This window comes from Trachurus trachurus (genome assembly GCF_905171665.1).
Source record: "Trachurus trachurus genome assembly, chromosome: 3".
In the NCBI taxonomy this organism is placed as follows: Eukaryota; Metazoa; Chordata; class Actinopteri; order Carangiformes; family Carangidae; genus Trachurus; species Trachurus trachurus.
This window is the reverse complement of record NC_139893.1, coordinates 992,608-1,020,588: the sequence shown is the minus strand read 5'-3', so window position 1 is coordinate 1,020,588 and position 27,981 is coordinate 992,608. Positions and strand designations below refer to the sequence as shown.

Below are 27,981 nucleotides of genomic sequence, written 5' to 3'. Positions count from 1 at the left end.
TGAAGTATTTATTTATTAACAAAAACCTTCTGGAACGGAGCGGTGGACACATGAGAAGAGAAGAGAAGAGAAGAGAGGAGAAGAGAAGAGAAGAGAAGAGAAGAGAAGAGAAGAGAAGAGAAGAGAAGAGAAGAGAAGAGAAGAGAAGAGAAGAGAAGATATGAATGAAGTCATTGTGTTTTTAAAACAAAACAAAACATGGTGGTTGTCTGAATGTGAAGAGTGTTGTTATTAGACACGGTCGCTAGGCGTCGCTAGGCGTCGCTAGGCGTCGCTAGGCGTTGCGGTCGATGCGGACGTCGACCTCGCGGCCGTTGATCTTGGTGCCGTTCATCATCCTGCAGGCTTTCTCCGCGCTGTCGGCCGAGTCGAAGCGCACCGTCCCACAGCCCTTCGACTTCCCGCTCTCCATCTTGATCTCCGCAAACATCACCTGACCTGAAGAGGAGGAGGAGGAGGAGGAGGAGGAGGAGGAGGAGGAGGAGGAGGAGGAGGAGGAGGAGAGGAGGACAGGAGGAGAGGAGGAGGAGGAGGAGGAGGAGGAGGAGGAGGAGGAGGAGGAGGAGGAGGAGGAAGAAGAGGAAGAGGAGGAGGAGGAGGAGAGGAGAGGAGGAGGAGGAGGAGGAGGAGGAGGAGGAGGAGGAGGAGGAGGAGGAGGAGGAGGAGGAGGAGGAGGAGAGGAGGAGGAGGAGGAGGAGGAGGAGAGGAGGAGGAGGAGGAGGAGGAGGAACAACAAGTTAAGTTAAAGTTAAAGTTGAAGATACTTTATTAAAGGATAATTTCCGTTTTTTACAATCTGGACCTTATTTCTAGCATAAAATACGATAATTTCCTCCCCCAGATAACTTTGGTGTCATTTGGAGTCGTTTTGATGAAATTAGCCCCAGTGGAGCGGAGCGTATATCGTATAATGCGAGAGCACGGGGCAGCGCAATGCAGCCTCTAATAACACAACACCGGCTTCCCACACACAAGATGACTTTTGATTAAAACCGGGGCCGACAATCGTAAATATTGAACATGTTTAATACTTACGATTATCGGCGCTGAACGTTTTCCGAGCCAATTGTCGGGGGAATTTTGACTCTTAACACACCACACACTACAAGAGAATCTCATAAGATAATCTTAAGAGCTTTAGATAATCGGGCGATGTCTGTCCGTGGTCGGAAGGGGGAAAATCGGGGCAAAATCAGCCCGATTATCTGTATGTGTGTGGCTTTAAACCAGTGGTTCTCAACCTTTTTTGTACCAACGCCCCCCTGACCATACCATGATCCTCTGACCGCCCCCTTTTAGTAATTTTTTTGTAAAAAAAATTACTAATTACAAAATTTCGCTTTAAACTTGTTTTCTACACTTATCTGTTACTTTATTCATATTTCACTGCTTTCATGAAGCTAAGACTCTGGTAAACATATTTCAAGCACCAAAACAGTTTGTCCTCATGACGAAGGTGTGTTTTCACAAGGGATTTGAACATTTTCAAAAAGCGGACTTCAAATTTCCAGCATTTGACCTAAATTATTTACTTTTTACAGGTCTCCAGAACAAAAACGGCCCATAATGATGGTAATGATGAAGGAGCTCTCCATGGTTACTTAACCAAAAGTCTCTTGACATATCAAACAAAGAAAACTATGGACTATGGAAGTTTTAATGCTCAAAATACAAACAATATCATGACGTGAACCCTATGTTGCGGTTAAAAAAAATAAAATAAAAAAAAGATTGTTGATTTGGTGCTAGAATGTCCAATTGTGCGCGCAATTTTTTTTTGAGGATCCCCTCAAATCACTTATTTTGGGCACTAACTGGGGGCCAAAAAGTTGGTAAACTGAATTTCAGAAACATTATCTTGGCTAACAATGTGGAACAATAAGGTGGATGTATAAAAAACTTATTTCACTTCCATATATTGATTTTTCGTGGCTTCATTGTAAACAAATGCACATGGCCAGGGACTGCTATAGCAAAACAGCGGAAAAGCAGCGGACTTCCATAGTTCCTCTTTGATTAAACACTGCTCTCACATTTCCATTGAAGGTAGCTCCCCTCCCATAGCACAGACTTTTTTTTTTTTTTTTTTACCCCAAGTACGGACTGATGCAGGCAAGGTGCGCGTGTGTGCACGTCAGGGCGGAAGAGACCACATCCATCAGAAAGGAGGGGGGTTGTAATTTTTGGAAAAAGGCAATGATGTATTTTTGAGATGGACTATGACATTATTTGTAATACATTTCACTCAATATGACCACTGATCATAGCTAGATGGTAAAATAATAAGTAAGGTAAAGTAAGTAAAAAAAAAAAAAAAAAAAATCATCCCTCAAATCTGAGGGGGCACCTGCCCCCTCGGTTTCTATTGACATGACGCCACTGGTAATTTACGGGCTTCCCTCTTCAAACGGGGTGTTTGTGCAAGACGCTATAAAGACCCAACATGCACCCTGTAACTATTAAGGTGGCGGCCAAAAATCACCTTAGATCGGCAGGAAAACCCTGTCGGGTAAAGTCGGCCGGACATGTGCGTGTGCTTCACCTATAAAGACGGCGCAGCAAAAAAAAAAAAAAAAAGACGGCTCCGGTCACCTGCTCCTCGCAGGGACGAGCAGTCAGCTGCTCCTCTTTCTTCAGCCTGTAGCCTACACTAATGTAGCCTGTACTTGGTATAAAAAATCCATCTAACTTCATTCAGTATGGGTAAACTATACAAAGACGTGTGTGTGTGTCATTTAAATCAGACCGTCTGACGCAGCGCTCCTGTAGTGCGCACTATGATTGGTTTGAAACGTGTGCGTGAATTTCCCGCATTATGAGTGTTATATTTGCGTGTCAAATCAGTTGAAAAGTAGATTATTTATGTCGGTTATTTGCACTTAAAAGGTTGGGAAACCATTAAAGTTGAAAAAGTAGAGCTCAAATGAACTTTGTAGGAGCCAAGTTGTGGCGCCCCCCATTTTTGCCTGAGCGCCCCCCTCTCAGCCCTCACGCTCCCAGCGCCCCCCACAAAGTTCAGAACGCCCCCTGGGGGGCGGTACCGCCCCCGTTGAGAAACCCTACTTTAAACGATGATTCTGGGCAAAACCTGAACCACATGCAATAAAAATAAAATAAGAGATGTGACTGCAGCTGTGGTCTGGAGGAAACATTCAGAGTCCAGCTGGACCCAGACCGAGACCTTGAGGATGTGGACTCAGGACTCAGGACTCAGGACCAGGTCTGAGGACTACGACACTACAACAACACTACTCCACCATGATGAAGAGGAGGAAACACGATGAAGAGGAGACAACGTACCACAGTGACTGAACTTCTCCTTCAGCTTCTGCCAGGTCAGATCGTAAGAGAGCTGCAACACACACACACACACATCTTACTGCATCAACCTCCTCACTGGTTACTATGGTTACTATGGTTACTATGGTTACACTGTTTTAGTGGCACAGATAAGCAAACTAATTGTGCATTTTATGACTAAAGCGTGAATGAAACTTTCAGCATTTCATCTCCAGACCCCAAGGTTTGATTTCAGACGTGGAACCACTTTGGTGGCTGACCTTTAGTGACCTTTAGGGGTCTTTGCATTTTTCCACATTATTCTCCTTTGGAAACATAATGAAAATCTGGGAAGTAAATCATTACCAAGACATTTCTTCACCATTGTGTTTAGGAAGGTGTGGAATATCATGTAATAAAATGGTGAAATTCAAGTTGGGGTACCCGTAACCAGATTTTTTGAAAATTCAGAAATGTTAAATTTGGCCTAAAGTATTATATCTTGTGAGGGGTCAAACTAGGGGTTTTCTGAGGAGTTTTTTAGGGTTTCCGTAGCAGAGTTGAATTTCAACATTTTATTACATGATATTCCACACCTTCCTAAACACAATGGTGAAGAAATGTCTTGGTAATGATTTACTTCCCAGATTTTCATTATGTTTCCAAAGGAGAATAATGTGGAAAAATGCAAAGAGCCCTAAAGGTCACTAAAGGTCAACCACCAAAGTGGTTCCACATCTGAAATCAAAACTCTATGCAAAATCATCTGAAACTCACCTCACTTTTACCAATAGGGGCAATTTAAATCCATAATTACATAATATTTTACCTCTAACTGGTCCTGCTTTTAACTACACTTATGTATTCAAGTTATGCTTATGTGTGTTTGTTATGTCTGAATATTTATGTATGTCTCAATTGTTTTGTCTTCTGTCTTCATATGTTCTGTGTTTCATCTCGGCTAGATTGTAAAGGAGGTTGCTCCTCAATATATCTCCAAGTTTAAATAAAGCTTATGAAATGAAACCTTGGGGTCTGGAGATGAAATGCTGAAAGTTTCATGCTTTAGTCATAAAATGCACAAAACCTTCCTCCATATTTGAGCTTATCTGCCCCACTATTTACACTGGTTACTATGGTTACACAAGGAGAGAATCAACAACAACAACTCACATTCCTGACGAAGATCTGACATCCTGCTTTGGAGCCTCGGTCTCCTCCTCCTCCTCCTCCTCCTCCTCCTCCTCCTCCTCCGTAGCCTCCGAAGCCTCGGCTCATGTCCATCCCCGACATCCCCATGCGGTCAAAGCCGGCGCCATGGAGACGCTCCATGGACATGTTGCCCATCCCCCCTCCACCTGAAACACACACACACACACCAAAGATATTAGAAAACTTCAAATTGCACAGAACAAAGCAGCTAGAGTTGCTCTCAGTTGTTCACTGCATGCAAATATCTTAAAAATGCATTGGAATTTATCATGGCTTCTGGTTGAAGACAGATTAAAGTTAAGTCTCCTAACTTTCATGAGGGATTTGATTAACAGTAAAAAATATAAAAACATAACACAAAACACACACACAGAAATAGTAATGTTTCTTCAATCATTTCAGATTTGTCTAAACGGTGATAGGGCGTGAAACATATGATATACAGCTAAACTCTCGTTCCTTACTATTGATCTCATTCAAATTACAGCTGGTTTTCTACCAGGAAGTAGAATGTAAACAACAAGGAGATTCAGTCTATAGACGTATAGATAGAAGTGATATAAACCAGGTCTGTACCTAGTCCGGCCCCCATGTGGCCCATTCCTCCTCCGTAGCCTCCACCTGCAGGACAGAGGAGCAGAGATCAGAGAGCAGCTCAACCACCAATCACAGGATCAATCAGCTGATTGATCAGTAGGGCTGGGCCAAAAAATCATCACGATTCTTTTCTGGCAATTTTTAAAAATCCATTCTCATATGAGAATTGATTATTTATTTATTTATTTTTTGGGACGACCAATCTTTATTGTACGATCATGTATTCTTTCTGTGCCATTACACTCAACAAAGTCAAACCGGCCTGTTGTGTTGGTTTGTTCAGACATCTATGTGAACAAACCAACACAACAGACAAACTGATGTGATGTGTGTATTGTTTTCTGTAAATATGACTTATGATGTATTGTCAAGTGTTTGGTTCAACCTGCTCTTGTTTAAGGAAAGAAAATCACAATAATTGAAATATAAAATCGCAATACTTGGTCAAAATTGAATCGCAATACTTGTTTAATCAGAATCGCAATTTAAATCGAATCGGGATCCAAAACTCGTTAGAGAATCGAATAGACCAGAGCGGCATTTTTATGCAAATGAGAATGACTGATGCATCCTGGGTAATTCATCCCTCCATTGAAAAGTTCAGCCTAACTGGCTTGACAAACTAACTAACTAAGTTGTCTATTAACAGGCTGTTTACAGACAACACTGAGCCAAAACCTCCCGGTGATTCCACCACATACGTGTAGATGTCTGGGTCAGACATTTCTGGCCACTGTGTGGAGTCATTGATCACTGTGGGAGGCTAAAGGAGCATACCGTAGATTCATTCATTGTAGTTTTTCAAGATAGCGTGAACGGTGGGTTTCAAAGAGGGTGTCAAAATAATTATGAGACATAGTGCTACAAAAGAAACACAAAATAAAACATTCAAAATGATTGTTAGTTAGTCTACGCTCCATCAAAACACAAAAAGCCACTGAGTGCAATTTAGTAAAAATGCCGGGTGCTGCCCCTAAATTACCCAGGATGCATCAGTCATTCTCATTTGCATAAAAATGCCGCTCTGGTCTATCGGCACAGAAGCGTCTCAGCCCTATGGATCAGAGCTCCGCCCCCCCCCTCCTGTCACTCACCCATTCCTCCAAACGAGTCTCCGAACCCTCGGCTCATGTCACTGTGGCCGAAGTCCCGGTCCATTCCCCCCATTCCGGTCCGGTACATGTCTGCACCCGGAGAGAAGAGACGAGAGGAGACGTCACACAGGAGGAACAGAGGAGCAACACAGAGAGGACAGACCGGTCTGGTCTAGTCCAGTCCAGTCCGGTCTGGTCCAATCTGGTCTAGTCCAGTCCAGTCCAGTCAGTCCGGTCCGGTCCACTCACCTCCCATCCTGCCGACTGGAGCCATGTCTCTTCCTCCAAATCCTCCCATGTTTCCCATGTTGTCCATGAAGCCTCCTCCTCCTCCTCCTCCTCCTCCTCCACTCATCCCTGTGACCAGCAACACACACACACACACACACACACACACACACGGTCAGAACCAGGGGTCAGGGTCAGAACCAGAACCAGGTGTCAGAACCCCCCCCCCCCCACACACACACACACACAGTGCAGCGTTACCTCCTCCCAGTCTGTTCATGCCTCCGTAGCCGGCCGCCTCCATCCCTGTGGAGAGGAGGCAACGTTAAGGTTTACATCATCACCAGTGAACAAAGTTCCTCTTCTCTCTGAGCCTCATCCACTCATCAGCCTTCACACACAGGTCGTAAATAAATACATTTTAAACTTTAAATAAATCAAGTCTCGATTAGAAGTTGGGTCTGTTTCTATTTTCTGTTCAAGTTCTTGTGAATGAACAAAACCTCTCAAAGCCCACGATCGCCTGTTTGAGCCCTTTCTAAGTTGCTGCTTCATTCCTGCTTCAGTTCTGAACATTAAAGGGGAACTGTGCAATTCCACTCGCTTTTCCTCTGTTCTGGTTACGCTCCTCTCCTCCATGTGCATTTGTTTACAACGAAGCCGGCGAAAATTCAACACATGGAGCGGTGGAAAACGTTACATAACATATATGATGTTACGACGTGTGTATTTGTGTAGTCTTAACCGTCATATACAAGAGATTACGGGTTACGGAGCGCGTTTGTGTCACGGTGCTGCAGAGGCGGCGACCGAGTAACTACACTGATGTTGCAAGGTTGGTTTTCCACCATGAGACGCCAGGTGGAGACAAAGAGCCTCCGTTCTCACTTGTAACAAGTCACAAGTCATGTAGTTAACTATCACAATTAGTCCGGAGCTTTTTAATTACGGTAAGGTAAAAATGTAGCTTATAACAATCAACATCTTGCTGCTATGAGCACTTCGCACTTTGCCTACCTCATACATGGTTCTGTAAGTGTTGTTTATTGTCTAATTGTGTCTTTTTATGCCTCACCTTCGTATAGTAGTGTAAGATGAATTTTATTTTGTTATAAGGGACTATTTTATGTTGTGTAATTAAAACTGTTATGTTAGAATGTTATAGGGCGGAATGATCTGGTTGGCCTAAGATAGAATGTTGGGGTGTTTATGTCAGTTGAGGAGTAGAGGAGACGAGTGACTGGCAGTTGTCGTTTTGGTCTGGTTGTGTAAATAAACCATCGTCCTTAAACTACTCCGGAGCTCCCGTGCTGTTTCTCATCTACGACCCACGGATCTCTCAGATCGAGGTGACGCTAACAAGGCAGCGTTACACTGGTGGCAGCGGGTTTGTGGACTGTAAAGTTTGCCGGGGACTTCACGGAGTTAGAAGCTAACGGACGACGGAAGCTAGCGGACTTTTTCAACTGCCACAGCAACAACGACGGACATCGTTCAGCAGTGACAGAGATCGGTGTACTGATTAACATTGGACATCAACTTCTCTGCTTTCTGTGGATTACTCTGTGGTGTTGCTCCTGCTCCAAGATCCGGTGAGAGCGTAATATTTCTGTTTGATGTGACCGCAACAGCGAGAGAGAAAAGAGAGAGAGGAAAAAGCGACACGTAGCAACGGTTACTTAGTAACGGAACGGACTGCCTGTTCGCTCTACTTCAACTCGCTACTATGTTGCAACATTGTAAAGGCGATTTCCCCCACGTCTTCATGGGAGATGGAAAGGAAGACTTTGCTGTATGGTGCAGACGTTTTGAAGTAGCTGTAGAGGCTGCTCCAGACTATGATGAGGACAGTTTGGCCAAGCTGCTGCCCACACGTCTTGGTGGCGCTGTTTTTTCTTACTGGGACAGCCTGCCTGACAAGACAAAAGATGACTACTCAGCTGTAAAAGACAAACTGAAGACAGTTTTTGGACAAACTGCTTATCTGTCCACATTCCAAAGCTACATAAATGCACGCCCACGTCTGCCTGGTGAAGCCCTTCCAGTGTTTGCAGCTGAAATTAGCCGACTGGTGGAGGAAGCTTTCCCCACGTATGGACAAAATGCGAAGGACGGTGAAAAGTTCAGGCGCTTCATTGCTGGCATTGAACCCTATCTTCAGGTGCGCTGTCATGAACAAGGCTTGAACACACTGGATTCTGCTCTTCAGTTTGCTACACAGATTGAAAATGCTCACCATGCCAGCAGGTTGTTTTCAACCCCAAACAATCTGCATCCAAGTTTTTCACAGACACAGGTTTTACCTGCTGTCTCACCTGTGACAACCACTCAACTGCCTGCATCGCCCGGAGTTCACTCTGCCACCTCGGATGATCTTCGACGAATGCAGTCTATGCTGGAGACGCTGTCTGACAAGGTGGAGAAATTGCAGCTGGAGGTGCAACGGCAACAGAGATCCCCACACCGTGGTTCATCGGACTACAGACCTCGTCAGCGGAGCTTCACCCCAGACAGGGAGCGAGGACGCAGCCATTATCATCCTGCAGACAGGCGATCTCACGGCGACTCTTCGTATGACAGATATTCACCGCGTGAGGATTCATACAGACCATCAAGACACGACAGGGACCGGTACAGCAGACGGGACACCTACACTCATCCTGGATCACCTGAGCGCTATACACGCGGTTATAGCCCATCACCGAGAGACTTCACACGGCATGGTCGCTCACCTGACCACAGAGAGGAGAGACAACAATCTCAACGCTCTCCAAGTCCTCGCCATGTACGGTTCCATTCTCCTTCACACACCAGATCAGAGAAGGTAAACTACCAGTAGTTGACAATGAGGGTCAATTGCCAGCTACTGATCTCAGCCAGGCCCATAATGACAATTGTAACACACCTGATTTCGCCAGAGACAATATATCTTTGGTTAATATGTCAAGTCGATATGTGTCAGTCGTAATCGAGAACACTGTTGTCCATGCTTTTGTTGACACTGGGGCTGATGTCTCAATTATCAGTGAAGAGTTTAGGATGTCCACACCTGCACTTCAGAAGAAGCCAATAGTTAAGCAGGTTATTCCTCTCACTGGTGTCACAGGTCATCCTCTTGATGCTGTTGGTTCAGTCACAGTCAATTTAAGTATGGCCCATAAATCTATGACACATACTCTTCAAGTTGTCAGAAACTGTACAAAACCTCTGATTTTGGGTTGGGATTTTCTGGTTGCTAATGGTGTCATTGTAAACACAAGAAACATGTCACTTTTAGTGGACGACAAATTTGTCCCATTAGTCAGCCCATGTCAGTATGTCCCCAAATTAACTGAGGTTACAGTATTATCTACAGTTGAAGTTCCTGCTATGTCAGAGATGGTTATTCCTGCTAAACTGGATGCACCACTTAAGGGACTAGTACCTAATGGTTATACAGGCGTGTTTGAGCCACATTACACTAACCAATCATCTACTAGTTTTGCAAGAACAGTGGCAAAAGTTAAACAGGGTTCCATCTATGTGAAAATAGCTAATCCTTTAAGTGAGAATGTCATGTTGCATTGTGGCACACAAATAGGAACTTTTCATGCCACCTCTGGTAGTACGACAGATGAATATACTGTGATGGAAGAGTCTGTGTTCTCACAGAGAGCCTATCGTACCTCTCCTTCCATAAAAACAGAAATCCACCGTCAGGTGGAAGACCTCAAAGCCCATGATCTGATTGAGGACAGTGTTAGCCCCTGGGCCAGCCCAGTTGTCATGGTGAAAAAGAAGGACGGTATGTACAGATTCTGTGTTGATTTCAGAAAGCTAAATGCAGTTACCATCACTGATGCACATCCTCTCCCAAGAGTTGATGACAGCTTGGATGCGCTCTCTGGTTCTCAGTTTTTTTCCACCATGGACATGTCAAGTGGGTACTGGCAAGTTGAACTGGATCCAGCAGACAGACCCAAAACAGCTTTTACCACTGGTGATGGTCTGTATCAGTTCAAAGTGATGCCCATGGGTCTGAAAAACTCACCACCAACTTTCCAGAGACTTATGGAGCTAGTTCTAAGAGGTCTCCACTGGACCACATGTGTCATTTATCTTGATGATATTATTTGCATGGGACAGAACTTTGATGATCACCTTAAAAACCTGACAGACATTCTCACACGTTTCAGACAGGCTGGGCTCAAGTTAAACCCAAAGAAATGTGATTTTTGCAAGCCGGCAGTAAAATATATGGGACACATTGTTTCACGTGATGGACTGGCACTAGACCCAGTAAACAGTCAGCGCATATGGGAATGGCCTGTCCCAAAGTCACCCACTGAAGTAAGAGCATTTTTGGGTTTGTGTTCTTACTACAGACGTTTTGTGCACAAGTATGCATTCATCGCTCATCCTTTGCATAGACTCACACAGAAACATGTGTCATTTGAATGGACAGAGGAGTGCTCAACTGCATTTCAAACATTAAAGGATGCACTCACCTCTCCTCCTATTATGGCTTTTCCCAACTTTCATCAGCCATTTATTCTGAGTACAGACGCATCAAACTGTGCAGTTGGAGCAGTGCTTGCTCAAGTTCAAAATGGTAAAGAGCGGGTGATTGCATATGCCAGTCATGTTTTGACTCAAACAGAGAGGAGATGGTCTACATATGACAAAGAACTGTGGGCCATTGTTTGGTCAGTCAGACACTTCAGACACTATTTGAGTTGTAATCCATTCACCATCATCACTGACCATCGCCCTCTCCTCAGCCTAAGAAAACTGGATATGACACATGACCCCACAGGACGACGAGGTCGCTGGGCTTTGGAGTTGGATCCATATCAGTGGACAATCACACATAAGGATGGAAAGAAACATACAAATGCAGACGCTATGTCACGGATCCCCGCCTCACATCCAGCGGCCACAGAATGCTCACCTGCAGCTTGTCCACAGCAGGATCACAGTCTTCCAGCTAAAATGGAAATTCCTTCTCCACTCCCAGTGTTGCAGAATAAGCCAGAACAGTTTGCCTCTGTGGTCAGTACAACAGCTCAAGTTTGTGTGTCAGATAGAGATGATTCTACTGTACAAATACAACACAACACAGGTGTGGACTTGTTGATGCATACATTGTCAAGTCAGGGAAATGACATTGTAGCTGAACAACTTTCTGATCCCATTCTCTCAGAAGTATATACCTGGGTAGAACAAAACAATAGGCCTTATCTCAGACAGGTTAAAGGGAAGCTGCAAAGAAAATTGTGGTGGCAGTTTTCAAAACTTGTACTGTGTAATGATTTACTCTGTCGAAAAGCTCACACAGCACCTGGCAAACCTGTTGTATTTCAAGTAGTGATACCCAAAACACTCATCACAGAGACCATGAACATTTTACATGGTAATCCCTGCTCTGGTCATTATAGTGCTGATCGCACATTCAAGAAGGCTCTAACCATGTGCTACTGGCCTAGCATGCGGTCTGATATTGAGACTTTTTGTGAGATGTGTTACACATGTGAAGCCTATAGAAAGCCTGTTCCACAACTGAGAGCTCCTTTACAATCTATACAGACAGATAGACCATTTCAGTTTGTATGTACTGATATTACTGAGCTGCCTGTAACTTCACAGGGACATAGGTATGTACTTGTAATCCAAGATCATTTCACTAAGTATGTCAGTGCATTTCCTATGTCAGATCAGAAAGCAACAACTGTAGCACAACTACTCTGTGAACGTTACATACCTGAATTCGGCATTCCAGAGGAACTGTTCTCAGATCAGGGTAGACAGTATGAATCCGAAATCATCAAGACAATATGCCAAAGACTGAACATCAAAAAGAAACGAACATCACCATACCATCCCCGTGGTAATGGGATGGTTGAAAGATTCAACAGAACTTTAAAAGAACAGTTGGCTAAACTCATTCATCAAAATGGTGGTGAATGGGATCAGTATCTTCCAGCAGTGGTCCTCTCATTTAACTCCATGCCACATTCCAGCACTGGGTACTCACCTTACTTTCTTGCACATGGCAGAGAGCCTCGTCTGCCTGCTACTGTGACTCTGTCCACGCCAGTTGTGTCAGTGACGCCACAGAATTATGGCACAGAACTGGTGAAACGGCTTGACACAGTCTTCCAAGCTGTTCACTCCCACCGTGAAGAACAGAGACTAAAGCGTGAGCACTACTACAACCAGCATGTGAGATTCAAACCATATCAATCTGGAGATCTTGTGTGGCTGGATGATCCAACTACACAGAGAAAGAAACTTGATCCTAACTGGACTGGCCCCTATGAAGTGATCTCATCAAATGATCAGGAACTTTTATATAAGCTGTCAGATTTGAGACATCCCCAAGCTGGACAAAAAGTAGTTCACTATGATCGTTTAAAACCATATAGATCCACCTGGGACACATCCACAGCACAAGTGAACCAACCTCTGGCTTGGCAGCAGGACTCTCTCCCCACATACACAGCACTATCTGGTTCTCTCCCCTTACATCCGAGACAACTTGACACTGGACAGGCTTCTGTTCCTGCCTGCCCCTCAGTTCCCCTGCTACGGAGACCATCAGGTCGGGTCTCTCAAGTCCCATCTCAAGACAACCTAACACAGGATACTGCTCATACAGTGCCTGTCGGGACAAATGACACATACACTACTCGTGCAGGACGGGTTGTTCACAGGCCTCAACGGTTGGGGTTATAACATGTTCCTTCCCACTTACATGATTAACATGGACTGTTTAGTGTGGACTGGTACATACATTGGTGGGAATACTATTGTGATTTGTGTTTAAAAAAAAAAAAAAAAAAAAAACTGTTAAAGCTGTCAATTTTCAAGTGTTTAGTATTTATGAAAAAAAAAAAAAGTTGATGTGATACATAAGTTTATGTGATGTACATATATGCTTATACTTTAAAGATGAATTTTATTTTTGAAATGAGGACATTTCATTTGAAGAGGGGGAAGAATGTAAGATGAATTTTATTTTGTTATAAGGGACTATTTTATGTTGTGTAATTAAAACTGTTATGTTAGAATGTTATAGGGCGGAATGATCTGGTTGGCCTAAGATAGAATGTTGGGGTGTTTATGTCAGTTGAGGAGTAGAGGAGACGAGTGACTGGCAGTTGTCGTTTTGGTCTGGTTGTGTAAATAAACCATCGTCCTTAAACTACTCCGGAGCTCCCGTGCTGTTTCTCATCTACGACCCACGGATCTCTCAGATCGAGGTGACGCTAACAAGGCAGCGTTACAGTAGCTTGTGGTCTGTGTAATTCTGTGTATTTTAACATTTTTATGTTATGTGTGGGGACCACAGATGGACATTAGCTGGGAGCTAAATCTGGTGCAACCATCTTTTCATTTTTTCCTGCAAATGATTAATGAAATTGCACAGTGTCCCTTATTAAACTAATAAACTAAACCAAACTAAACTAGCTTAGCCACGGGAGAAATCCTGCTTAGTTCCTCTTTCAGACCCGACCCAGTCCGACCTGCAGGTGTTGAAGCTCAGACCTGATGCAGCCGGACTCTCGAGGGTTAAAACTCTCGGCCTGAACGCAGTCTGACCCGACCCGAGTTATTAAATGTTTTCAACCTTTACTTATTGTATTTATTGATTAGAAGCTGAATGGAGCTGATTAAACTAGTAGATGAAGCTGCTCTGGATCGACTCTGTTCAGGAACAACAGAACCAGTGGAGAGGAGTTTACTCTCTGGTAGAAGACGAGTCAGTTCAGCAGTGAAGTAAAGAAGGATTTAGGGTTAAGTAACATCTCACCTCCAGGTCCCATGGAGCCCATCCCCCCTCCCCCTCCTCCTCCTCCTCCTCCTCCTCCACCACCACCACTCAGCCGGTTGGCGTTGATGGGCTGTCCACCCGGGCCCAGGCCCAGCCCGATGCCACCCAGTCCTCCTGCACGCACACACACAGTGTCACCGACATGCAAGACCACATTCATGTATATTTACAGCTCTGGAAAAAATGAAGAGACCACTTCAAAATGATCAGTTCCTCTGGTTTTACTATTATTCATAGCTATGTGTTTGAGTAAAATGAACACTTTTGTTTCATTCTATAACTTACTGACAACATTTCTCCCAAATTGGAAATAAAAATATTGTCATTTAGAGCATTTATTTATTTGCAGAAAATGGCAACTGGTCAAAATAACAAGAAAGTTCTGGGCCTCATGTGTCAATGTCGCGTACGCACAAAAAAGTGGCGTACGTCATTTTCCACAGATGTTTCAGATGTATCAAAAGTGAAATGACCGTGGAAAAGTGCGGTGGCCCACGCCAACTCCATAGCTGGCGTACGCACGTTTCTACAGCTGTTGTTCCTCTGGCGACACTTAGAGGTGATACTGGGAAACTGTTAATGTGAAAACAATTAGTCCTCAGCTTGATGTGCACATCAGAGACACACTGATGCACAATTAACACATCCACACGTGGGAATTAGATGAGTGGATATAAAACCATGCGCAAAGTGGCGCTGAAAATGCCTTTATTGGAGGATATTGCAAATGCTGCAGTGCACAGTGTACATTAATAATTAATTGTGTCGGAGGATTTTTTTTGTTTTTTGTTTTTGCGCACATGATGACACTTGGTTCCGAGCACATCCTCTTGGAACTGTGTGTGTAGAGATGCGGCCGGCTACAAGCTGGCACAGTGCGCAATGGGTGGCTTTGTGGTGAGTAATGAATTTGTTTGGGGGTGACTGTAACCCTCCGTTGGACATTGAGCATGTCCCCCCCCCCCCCCCCCCCCCCAGATACGTATCATACTGGCAGTGACTTTGTTTTGTTTTTGCTGGTTAAACTACACAGGCTGTCAATAAACACGTGCGTAAAATCGGAAATGTGTCTTCATCAGCCTCCCCGGCACGGCGCACCTCTGCATTCATTTAAAATTTGTAAAATGTGTGAGTCAGTTGTGTAACAATCAGCAAATGTAAAGTGTAAATCCATTTCACATAATTTTATGGAGTGAAATTGTCTGCTTTTGAGACGACAGCGGTCCTCCGCTTCACGTCCACCTTTTTATCTGACCACATTCTCCCACCCCCCTTTGTGTCGGTGCTGGAGGACAGCAAAAATAAAAAGAACAAAAAGAAAAAAGAACACGTTTTCGTGACTCAACTTCATTGAGGAGCACATCCAATTCAAATTCCCATTCACATTTACATGTGTTTTTTTTTTGTTTTGTTTTTTTACAAATGTTTATTAATGTGCATTGTCCCTTTTCAAATAAACTTCTATACATCTCCATCTTCTATAAATCTCCGACAACAAAAATCAATTGAACGGTGCCTCTGCTTTTGACCATATTTGCCACCACGACCCCCGTTGCTCCTTGCACTTTGTTTTAACCTCTATTGTATTGTGGCCCTATTTATTGTAATGTATTTCTATCTTATGGATGTTTGTTGACGACGTGTGCTGCTGCTAGAAAATGAGATCTCAATCTCAACGGGTCTTTTTACCTGGTTAAATAAAAAAAAACTAAACTGAAAACTGAAACACAGTTTTATACAGTTAAATAAACCACTGTTTTATTCTAATGAAGTTTTTAGATGTAGTGTTAAAGTGTAGAAGGAAACGTTTGATTTCATTATTACCTAGCCCTCTTTCAATGACTCTTGTTATTGTTGTAGTCAAACAACTGAGCCTGTTTCTATGGAGAGAAATGCATTATGGGTTATTTACTGTAACAATAACAGCACTCACTTGGTAACTGAGGTGTTTTCTCCACCTGACGGAAATCTTCCAGGGGCAGAGATTTCTCATCCTGTAGAAACACACAAACACAAATAAACACTCATCTTCACCACAGTGTGTGTGTGTGTGTGTGTGTGTGTGTGTGTGTGTGCTATGAGTATTAACTCACCATTTTAACGTGCATCTGTCTGTCAAAAAGCATCTGTCCATTGAACATGGCTGAAGTCCAGAGTCAAGGAGAAGATCACAGTTGTTTCTATATGACATTTACGTTACATTACATTTGACATTTTAAACTCTAAAAGGATAAAAATGTGTGTTTTACACCCAGGCCACATGTTTCTCACTGAGCTCTGCCCCGTCTGAAAGCTGAAAGAAGCCCGTATGTGGAAAGATGTCGCCTTTTTGTGTTTTTGTGTAGCCAGTATTTCAGAAAATATAACTGATAATGCAACAAAACTTTATTTATTCAGAGTTAGTGGCTGGGTGAAGCCATTTATTATCACACAATTGTGTTTGATCTTTTTGAATCCTAATGAGAAGTGCAAACACCAAAATGGTCCTGATCAACAGTTTACATCCCCTCAAAGTTTTACCCTGATAAAACACACACAGATTGACAGATGACTAGTTTAAATGGTTACTATGGTAACTGTCCACACCTGTAACTTGATGCTTGTAATTAGTGTCTGTGTTTAAAGAGTCAATGAGACAAACAGCTGCACATTTCATCCATTGCTGGATTCTGCAACAGAACTGTCTAAAGTCCTGAAGGAGGAGGTTGTTCAACTTTATAAAACATAAAAAAGAAGATAAAAAGATATCCAGAGACTTGAGGAAGCCGATCAGCAGATTTCAAGCCTCATAAAAGTGGAAATTGAGGAGTTCTGTTGATACCAAGCCACGGTCTGACTGGTACCATCAAACATCTGTTGGTCAGACTCTCTGATGATCTTTCTTTTCTTTTTTTTTTTTAAATGATTGTGTTATTCTGGATGTCTCACAGTTTAATTTGAATCACTCATGTTTTCCAGGGCATGTAAACCTTTGAGCACAACCCTATACTGTATATGATATCATATGAGGTGTTAGACTGAAGGATACAGATGGCCTGCACGGCCTCCAGCGACTGCTCAAACGTCACCGTTCCCATCCCGCGACTCTTCCCGTCCTTGTCCTCCTTCACGTCGGCTCGCTTCACCACGCCCGCCATGCTGAACACCTCCTTCAGCTTCTTCCAGCCCACCTTGAAGTCCAGCTGGAGACCACACACACACACACACACACACACACACACACACACACACACACACACACACACGTAATCAACTTTAATCAACCTGAGTCATCTTGTATATATATACACACCATAATTTCCGGACTATAAGCCGCTACTTTTTCCCCACGCTTTGAACCCTGCGGCCTATACAGCAATGCGGCTAATTTATAGATTTTTACTGGCTAACGCCTCCGGGGGGCGCTCTAGCAGGAAGCACTAGTGAGACAGACATGTGGTTAAAGATTATGCGCCGAAGAAGACACTAGTTTTGAGTTTTGGTGCAGTGTTTCATTTTCTAACCAGGCATGTTACTGTCGTGTTGGTGCTGTGTTGATGCCGTACTGCCGGTTTTCAGGCACAGTTAGAAAAAAAAAGCATGTCAGGAACTAAGCAGGATTTCCCTGTGGCTCTGCTACATTTTTACCTTCATTAAAAAGCTCCGGAGTAGATTGTGATGGTTAACTACATGACTTGTGACTTGTTACGAGTGAGAACGGAGGCTCTCTGCTTTCGCGTCTCACGGCTGAAAACCAACCTGGCAACATCAGTGTAGTTACTCGGTCGCCGCCCCGGTGTCCCAGCTCTCGTCTCTGCACCGCGACACAAACGCGCTCCATAATCTTTTGTTCATGACGGTTAAGACGACACAAACACACACGCCATAACGTCGTAGCCTATATGTTATGTAGCGTTATCCACCGCTCCATTTATTGATGTTTCACCGGCTTCATTGTCAACAAATGCACATGGAGGAGAGGAGCGTGCAGAACAGTGGAAAAGCGAGCGGACTAGCATAGTTCCACACATCTTCCGTGTACTGTCTTTCTGTGGAAATATCTCATGTTACAACACGAAAAACCTGTGGCTTATATTCAGGTGCGCTCAATAGTCCGGAATTTACGGTACATATATATTTATCTGCAGGTCGTCCACTCACGTTGGCCACGAACACGGTGTTGCCGAGGCGACCGGCCTGCAGGGCGTGCATGACGTCCGGTGGGATGTTGGGGTTGTTGGCGATGGAGGGGGGGATGTTCATGCCTCCAGGCCCCATGTCCTGCCCCCGGCCGCCCTGCTGAGCCCCGCCCATACGCTGCAGCACACGGCGAGCGTGTTCCCCATCCGGGTCCTGAGGAGAGAAAATACACATGGTGAGGAGCGTTTCCACGGCAGCAACATGAAGGAACTTTAAAGGTGTACAGAAAAGAAAATTGAATTTGATTTCACTCTGGGTCATAAAATTAGTGTAATAACTCATCTATCAGACGTTGTAGGCCAAACTTTGTGCTAAATTCTATTTTTGAGTAAATCCTGGATGAAAGTGGGGTATTTTTTTTTTCCCCACTGGATAATGCAGGCGCACGGAGTATACGTCACATTGGTCACGATTCATCAGCCACTGATATCATCCGTCAATCAAACATCTGAGACACACACACACACACACACACGGAGCTCGGTCTCGCCCCAAGCTTTGAATATCCCGCCCGCTCGATAACGACCAATCAAATTCGTTTTCCTCACTCGGGTAAACTCGTGTTGCAGCTCGTGACAACTCGGCGCGACAAACAGGACAAACGGCCATTTCTGTACACCTTTAACAGCGGCCAGATGAGTCCTTGTCTCGAGGTAGAGACTCAGATCTGCTCCCGAGTGGGGCTTGAGGTTTACTATGTGCTGATTGGTCATAGTCAAAAAGGGATGTGACGCCGAGACAAAACCCTGAAATAAGCTGCATTTTTAAAACCCGGTGTTAGTGTGTCTACCAGGCCAAAAAGAGAGAATAAGTCAGTAAAAGACGTGTGATGGTAGTCGTAGTAAAAGATGTATTCTAAGCGGGCAGACAACCAAGGCGATTGAAACGACATTTTTAAAACTCAGTATTATTAGAAAGCCTCAAAACAAAACTGCACAACGACTGCACAACGACCAACACTGTTGCACGTCGCCTCAACATCAGAACTACATGTGTTAAGAAGATAAATGACAGCAGCTTCCTGTGGCGTTACGGCGATCTGCTCCCACCTCCTTGATGTTGAGTGGTCGTCCAATCAGGTCGTGTTTATTCATGGTCAGTATGGCCTTCTTCACAAACTCCTCGTCTTTGAACTCCACCACACTGTGAAACCAGAGGAGTCAGAGTCAGAAGCTGCGTTCACAAGGGTCAAGAAACCCTGTTTACAATCAGATTAATGGCTCAATCAGAATCAAAATGTCTCATGTTAACACTTTAACGGAGCGGATTACATTTCCAATGGGATTGAAAGAGGTCGTCTACAGTAGGGATGTCACGTTTATACATTTTCTTGGTGCGATTATTGTCAGATAAATAATCACGGTGTTACGATTATTATGAATGAATGAATGAATTTATTTCGGTATATATCAAGCTTATATAACCGAAAGGGTGTAGGTTGAAGCCAAAGCTTATATACCCCTACCCCTTTTATCTTAAAAAATTTAAATAAAATAAAATAAAAATATATATATATACGCATTAATACAAAAGGATCAGATCACAGACATTTGAAATTAATCAGTACACTTAAATTTCTGATCACAAGAAAATAAAGAATTGTACACAGCGCATAACCCAATAGTACAAAATCATTTAACTTAATTTTCCATTCTGTAACGAGTAATTATGTTGTTCTTATAAAGTTTTTTAAAGCTGACTAGAGTACAGCATAATTTAATATTTTCAGGACAATTATTCCAGATGTTTTAACCCCTCTAACAGAAAGACAGGGATTTTTTACAGTAGTTTGAGTCTTTGGTTTCTCAAATAATAGTGGTCTTTTCAGGTTATAACTGGAATCCTTCATTTTAAACAGATTCTGGATATCTGGAGGAAGAAGTTTATTTTTTGCTTTGTACATGGTTTGTATTGTAATGTAATCTAACTTACTTACTTATTAAACTTACACAAAATATTTAATATATCTATTAATATATGACCAATTATTTATCCCCCAGGGGAAGTGTTTGAAATAAATTGTCACCTATACCAAATGTTTACGTTTATTTTAATCGTTTTTTTTTTTGTTTGTTTTTTTAATAGAAATGACAGGCTAACATTTAAATTCCTACCAATTCAATGTTATGTTAGTTCAATAGACCAGTATCTGAGCATTTACCTTTATTTTGTGCACATCTGCTGATATGGTTCCGACATCATCTTTTTTGGAAAGTGACAGTATTTAGGGAATCTTTACGATTAATTAATTGTGGCGTTTAATACCACGATTAATTGTGAAAACAAGTAATCGTGACATCCCTAGTCTACAGCTTGATGCTGCATAGAAACGGCTGAATAGAGTGGATTATTCATTCTGTGCATGCACGCTCTAGTACGTAGGAGTTACGCGTTGACATTCGTGGGGAATAGGAAACAGGAAATAGGAAAGTCAAAGCAGTGTTGCCAACTTGCCGACTTTCTCGCTAAATCTGGCGACTTTTTTTTTTTTGTCAAAAGCGGCTAGCGACAATCTAACGACTTTTCCCGGTGTTGTTAAAGATGTTTCTGGTTTGGAGACTCCAACATGAAAGCACGTATCACAGCAATGTAATCGGCTTCAGCTGGTCCATGTACGTATACACGGACTGAATGTGGATCGCTTTATTTAGCGTTCATGTATACATATCGAATAAGATTAATTTAATCCGATTAATAAGGTCGAGGAAAACACTGCATGTAAACGCAGCGACTGATGAAGTCAGAGCCTCCATGAAGATTTAAAGATGATTTAAAGGGATAGTTCAACATTTTGTCAAACTGGCCCATTGCCATAACCCCTATAGTCATTAGGGCTGGGACGATACGCTTTTCTCCCGATTCGATGGCGATTCGATTTTAAATTGCGATTCTACGATATTGCCGATTCTCTCGATTTTCAGTCTGCATTTTTAACATTTATCTGCACACAAATACTGTAGGAGCCTATAAATTAACATACTCTAACAAATGCACATTGCACAATATTAAAAAAAAATCAACAAAAAAAAAATCCCAAAAAATATATTTTTTTCAAAAAGAAAAAAAATTTAAATAAAAAAAAATCGATTTTTGAAAAAAAAAAAATCGATTTAAAAATCGTCAAAAAAGATATTGCGATATATATGTGAATCGATTTTTTCTCCCACCCCTAATAGTCATAGCAGTAGGTTCGTTACCTTTAATTGTCGGTGCAAGCTGTTTTTAGAACGGCGGAGCAGAGCCGTGAGCTGCTCAGAGCTACGCTACGGAGGCTCATTATGGGATTTCTTGGTTTCCCTCATCAAACTCATCAAATACACAATCCAACAACTCCACAACGCTCTGGTGGACAAGTTGTGACCTGCACATTCACCACGCTATAAGATTAAAACAACTCTGTCTGGTAACGTTGTGTTGTAGAGGGAAATTCATGCAAAACCGCTGATGCACGTTGCCTTCAGGGACAGTTTCTCATCAAGCAGTCTCTGTATTTCCCTCTAAAACAACTCTTTAATGGTAAGGTAATGTAACCTACTGCTAAAACTATAGGGATTATATGGCAATGGGCCAATTTGCCAAAAATGTTGAACTATCCCTTTAACAACAGGCAGCAGAAGGAGTGAAGGAGCGTCTCACCCACAGCCCTGAGCGGAGAGGTCACAGGAGCCCAGGAGGGACACATGTCCATGGAGGGAGGGAACAAAACACTGTTAAAACCAGGACAGAGCTCTGCAACACTGTAAAAAAACACATGCGTCTAACGGGTTCAACGGTGCGTGTTGCCTTCACTGACCTGAGTCAGTGTGTTTAAGTCTGGACTCAACACCATCACCATGTTACATCATCACAATATATCATTTACAACGACAGTCTATGTTTTGTATTAAGATTTTGAACTGGACATGAATACAAGAAGGACATTAAACATTAAATATTTCTTTAGCACATTGTTTAAAGTGATACGCCAACGTTTTTTTTTTACGTGTCTTGCCTCACTCCCGAGTCCATGACCAGCAGATAGACACCATCCTTTCCACTGTGCGTGCAGTAACCATGGAGATAGAGCCGTATCGCCCGTAATTAGCTTAGCTCAAACGCTGGAAGTGTATAGGTATTGTTAGCCTGCCTCCTACCTAAAGACGCTAATTACCTTAGCTCAAACGCTGGAAGTGTATGGGTAGTGTTAGCCTGCCTCCTACCTAAAGTCGCTAATAAGCTTAGCTCAAACGCTGGAAGTGTATGGGTAGTGTTAGCCTGCCTCCTACCTAAAGTCGCTAATTAGCTTAGCTCAAACGCTGGAAGTGTATAGGTAGTTTTAGCCTGCCCCCTACCTAAAGTCGCTAATTAGCTTAGCTCAAACGCTGGAAGTGTATGGGTAGCGTTAGCCTGCCTCCACCTAAAGTCGCTAATTAGCTTAGCTCAAACGCTGGAAGTGTATAGGTAGTGTTAGCCTGCCTCCCACCTAAAGTCGCTAATTAGCTTAGCTCAAACGCTAAAAGTGTATAGGTTGTGTTAGCCTGCCTCCACCTAAAGTCGTTAATTAGCTTAGCTCAAACGCTAAAAGTGTATAGGTAGTGTTAGCCTGCCTCCACCTAAAGTCGCTAATAAGCTTAGCTCAAACGCTGGAAGTGTATAGTTAGTGTTAGCCTGCCTCCTACTTAAAGTCGCTAATTAGCTTAGCTCAAACACTGGAAGTGTATAGGTAGTGTTAGCCTGCCTCCTAACTAAAGTCGCTAATTAGGTTAGCTCAAACACTGGAAGTGTATAGGTAGTGTTAGCCTGCCTCCTACCTAAAGTCGCTAATTAGGTTAGCTCAAACACTGGAAGTGTATAGGTAGTGTTAGCCTGCCTCCACCTAAAGTCGCTAATTAGCTTGGAAGTACACTTCCAGCGTTTGAGCTAAGCTAATTAGCGACTTTAGGTGGAGGCAGGCTAACACTACCCATACACTTCCAGTGTTTGAGCTAAGCTAATTAGCGACTTTAGGTGGAGGCAGGCTAACACTACCCATACACTTCCAGCGTTTGAGCTAAGCTAATTAGCGGTGCGCCAGCTCTGCCTCTATCTCCCTTGTTACTGCACGCACAGTCAAAACGATGGTGTCCATCTGCTGGTCATGGACTCGGGAGTGAGGCAAGACACGAAAAAAAAAATATTGGCGTATCCCTTTAAATAAAAAATAGTGAGGTTCAACTTTACATTAATAATATGCATTAATAAAAAAATAAAAAAAAGGAAACAATACAAACAAAAAACCCTAGAGGATGTTTGAAGCCTGAGCCTGTTTAGGTCCTTTGAGGAGAGAGATTTGGAGACATGAGGGTCAATCAATGAGACAAATCACACAACCCACGTTTCCCTTTGGAAAATGGCCAAACAGACAAAACTTTTAAACCAATTGAAATGACAACAACAAAAGCAAAAAGGTGTACTCTTAATGAGTTCATTAGGCTACTAAAGTCAACAGGACATCTCCCTTTCAAAATGAGTATCAATCATTAGCCGTCTATCAGGCTCTAAAACACAACCTACAGTGCAATAAAACTCCAGTTCAGTGACATAATAATAAGAAGACCCAAAGGATCAGAACCTAAAAGAGCACTTGGTTAATGAGAAGCCTGCTGAGGGCATTTAAAACCTCGTGCAGCAAGTTGGCCACTTGGTCACTTACCCTTGACTTTCCTTCTGCATCCTTAAAGAGCTCCACGTATGTAACCTCACCAACTACATGAGACATACAAAAAAGGAAAAAATACCAAAAGAACAAAAACAAAAAGGGATTTAAGTCACCAAGTCTTCAAAGTCACCGCCGCTGCCGCCACCACCTTTCGTTGGCCTTTGGCAATGCCGCTACAGATGGAGATGTCCCATTAATGATCAACAGTCAGCCCAGACCCAACATCCACCAGACAACACCACCAGCCTCTCTGGGCAGTGACTGAGACCCGTTCCACAGAAACACAGCAGCTACTTTACAACCTGGGAAATTCAAAACACTTCAACATGATCAGTGTGGCAACAACAGCAACAACAGATTCCATTCATCATGGCAGTAGAGAAGAGAAGAGTGTAAAAAATCCTTTAAGACCTGCCTGTTGTGACCTTTTCCTTTTCTAAACACCCCCAATAATTCAGAAATAAAAGAACATTACAGTGTTTTCATTGAGATTCTCCTCATTCAACAATCAGTTCTTTCTACTACGGCTGGTTACATGGAGTTACAGTTAGGAGCTGACCACAATGTGACTACTTCCTTTTCTCACAAACATACAGTACCAGCCCAAACTTACTAAATTACTAGTGTCCATCCAAAAGAATAATGTATTAAATAAAAACTCCAATAACCTACTGTCTTGTCGTGTCGTGACCCAGAGAAAAAACTAGAGAGTGTTAAAAACTACAGGACGCTCCGTCTGCTAACAGACCACAAAACACACAAGGTCTGGACAGAGAGAGACACATCCCATCCCTGAGTGGAAACATTACCTTTCTCACGCATTAGGTCTTTAATCGCCTGCCACTTCATGTCGTAGGGGATGTTGCTGATGAACACGCGGTTCCTGTGAGCGCCCTTCTTCTCCGCACCGTGCTTGTCTTTGTCTTTGTAGGGGTGGTAGCGGTTTCCCCTCCGGCTCGCCGACGCCGACGACGATGACGCCGACGAAGACGACGACTTCTCTTTGCCGTCCTGCTTCTCTTTGGACGCCGGCGGCGGCTTCGTCTCTTCGGCGGCTTCGTCCCTGGAAAGAGAAAGAGAAGAAAGCTGCGAGTCAGAGAGAGAGCGTCAGGCCGCCGCAGAACGGACAAAGAATGAAAGTAAGAGCTCGATAAAGGTTATTCATAATGATCCTGAGGAAAACAGTCAAACACATCTGGATTTCTACACACAGCTGGATCTGTGTGGTTAAAAAATGCTGGGACACCTGAAGATGGAGCGTAATTTAATTAACTGTTAAAATAAATTAGTTGTTTTCCAACAGGTCAGACCAGCAGCTGAGTTCAAGCGTCTTGTTGCTTTATTAATGCATGCTGCTGCAGGGTGATTGTCTTTGTTAAATATTTGAGCATGTATGCAAGTATGTGTATATGGGTATCTGAACTTTTTTAATTTCTAATATTCTAATAATAAATGAATAAAGCTCAGGTTTTCAGCCTCCTCCTTGTTCCTGTGTAGCAGGTGAAGCTGCGTTCAATGTCACAAACACTCACTTCTTATAAAATCAGACTCTTCATGTCTCTTTTCAATGGGTTCAGCCCTGGTTTGTTTAGTTTTTTATCATTATCTAGTAGATTTGTTATAGTTTTTTTTCTCTGTATAATCTACAGCTTCACTACTGAACATGTTACAGTCTGATCTGTCTGTACTTTCATGTTCACATTCATCTATCGGTTCTAACTGTTGTTTTTATGTGTTTGTTCTATGACTTATTATCTCTGTATTGTTTAACATGTTGTGAATCACACTGTGTGGTTTTCTGAATGACATGTTCCCTCTATAAATAATCATCTTCTAAGTGAAACTAAACATATGGAGCAGCAGAGACCACAACACATCTGTGATTAAATGTCTATCATTATCAAATATTATAATGTCACGTGTGGTCAGAGGAATTTATATTAAATACATATAATTACTATAATTAACAGACAAACAAACAGAAAACCTCGGGTAACTTTGAGAGCGAACAGCCGTTAGCTGAGCTGCTAGCTGACTTAGCATGGTGGATCTGCAGTCGCAGTGAACGGACGGGGAGGAGGGTTAGCAGGGATGCTAACGGTAGCTTAGCTTGTGTCTTAAAAACAGCTAACTAACACACGTCATTAGATCTGCAGGTGAGTCGCCTGCTGGTCCCAGGTGAGTGGCTCGGTTCTGGTTCTGGTTCTGGATGTCTTGAGCTGTGTTAGCATTAGCATTAGCATTAGCTCTCTCACACACACATAAACACAAACCAACTAACGACAGATTTAACAGTTAACGTTAACAGTTAGCTCTGGGTCAGGTTGATGAGGACACACAGGACCAGGACCAGGACCAGGACCAGAACTAGAACCAGAACCAGAACCAGGACCAGGACCAGAATCAGGACCAGGACCAGTTTACAGGTGTGTCGACTTGTTTTATAACGGTTCAGGCCCCTCACCTGCTCACAGGTGTGCTAGCTAGCTACACAGCAGCTAACAATGCTAACAATAGCATCCCAGGACTCCATCTTAGCTAAAGGAGCTAACACACACATTCACATAAACACACATCAACACACACTCACGTTTTCACTCCGTTCGGTGTTTCCTCCGGGGCCTCGTCCGGTTCAGACTTGACGGACTTGGAGGTTTCGTCCTGTTTGGGCTCCTGGTCCTGGTCCGGGTCCTGGTCCGGGTCCTGGTCCTGGTCCTGGTCCGGGTCCAGAGCGGTGACATCTGCCATGTCGAGTTGCTCAGTCAGTCACAGTCACACACACAGAGAGAGAAACACTGATGCTGCTGCTGCTGCTGCTGCTCCGACGCTGCGCAGTTCAAAATGTGCACGAGAGATCTGAGGCTGCACCGCGAGACTCACACACACTTCAGAGCTGTTGCCAAGCAGCCAGAATAGAATAGAACAGGATATAATAGAATAGGACAGGATAGAATAGAATAGAATAGAATAGAATAGAATAGAACAGAATAGAATAGAATAGAATAGAATAGGACAGGACAGGATAGAATATAATAGAATAGAATAGGACAGGATAGAATAGAATAGATTGGAAGAATAGCATAGAACAGAATAGAATAGAACAGGATAGGACAGGATATAATAGAATAGAATAGGACAGGATATAATAGAATAGAATAGGACAGGATATAATAGAATAGAATAGGACAGGATAGAATAGAATAGAATGGGACAAGATAATAGAATAGGATAGAACAGAACGGATCGAATAGAACATAATAGAACAGAAAAGGACAGGATAGAATAGGACAGGATATAATAGATGAGAATAGAACAGGATATAATAGAATAGGACAGGATATAATAGAATAGAATAGAATAGAATAGGACAGCATAGAATAGGACAGGATATAATAGATGAGAATAGAACAGAATAGAACAGGATATAATAGAATAGGACAGGATATAATAGAATAGAATAGGACAGGATAGAATAGAACAGAATAGAATAAGACAGAATAGAACAGGATAGAATAGAATAGGACAGGATATAATAGAATAGAATAGAAAAGGAAAAAATAGAATAGAAAAGAAAATTGGAATACATTAGAATAGAAAGGAATAGAAAATGCAATAGACCAGAGTGGCATCTCTATGCAAATGAGAATGACTGAGGCATCCTGGGTAATTTAGGGGCAGCGCCCGGCATTTTAAAATTGCACTCAGTGGCTCTTTGTGAACTAACAATCAATTTGAATGTTTTATTTTTTGTTTCTTTTTTTTTTGTAGCACTACAGCTGTGTCCCAATTCAGGGGCATTTGAAGGCCGATTACGTCTCTGGCCGACAGTCGCTTGTTGCTCAGCGCTGATTGGCTGCTGTAATCTATGCGTATGTGGCAAGGTGAAGACGGCGCGGGTGGGC

General features: G+C 42.9%; 1 protein-coding gene across 1 annotated transcript; it reads right to left on the bottom strand.

Annotated features, from left to right (window-relative positions):
* Positions 1–43: 43 nt before the first annotated feature.
* On the bottom strand, positions 44–26,894 carry myef2 (myelin expression factor 2). Its single transcript, XM_083997457.1, has 17 exons — positions 26,670–26,894; positions 24,889–25,142; positions 24,074–24,126; positions 22,039–22,046; positions 19,452–19,545; positions 18,364–18,555; positions 17,252–17,405; positions 16,317–16,366; positions 16,157–16,217; positions 14,203–14,337; positions 6,672–6,716; positions 6,432–6,539; positions 6,183–6,272; positions 5,068–5,112; positions 4,453–4,637; positions 3,301–3,352; positions 44–438 (listed from the first exon to the last, which is right to left on the bottom strand). The coding sequence occupies exons 1-17, from the start codon at positions 26,825–26,827 to the stop codon at positions 275–277; spliced, it is 1,848 nt and encodes a 615-aa protein (XP_083853583.1). The 5' UTR covers positions 26,828–26,894; the 3' UTR covers positions 44–274.
* Between the last annotated feature and the right edge of the window lie 1,087 nt (positions 26,895–27,981).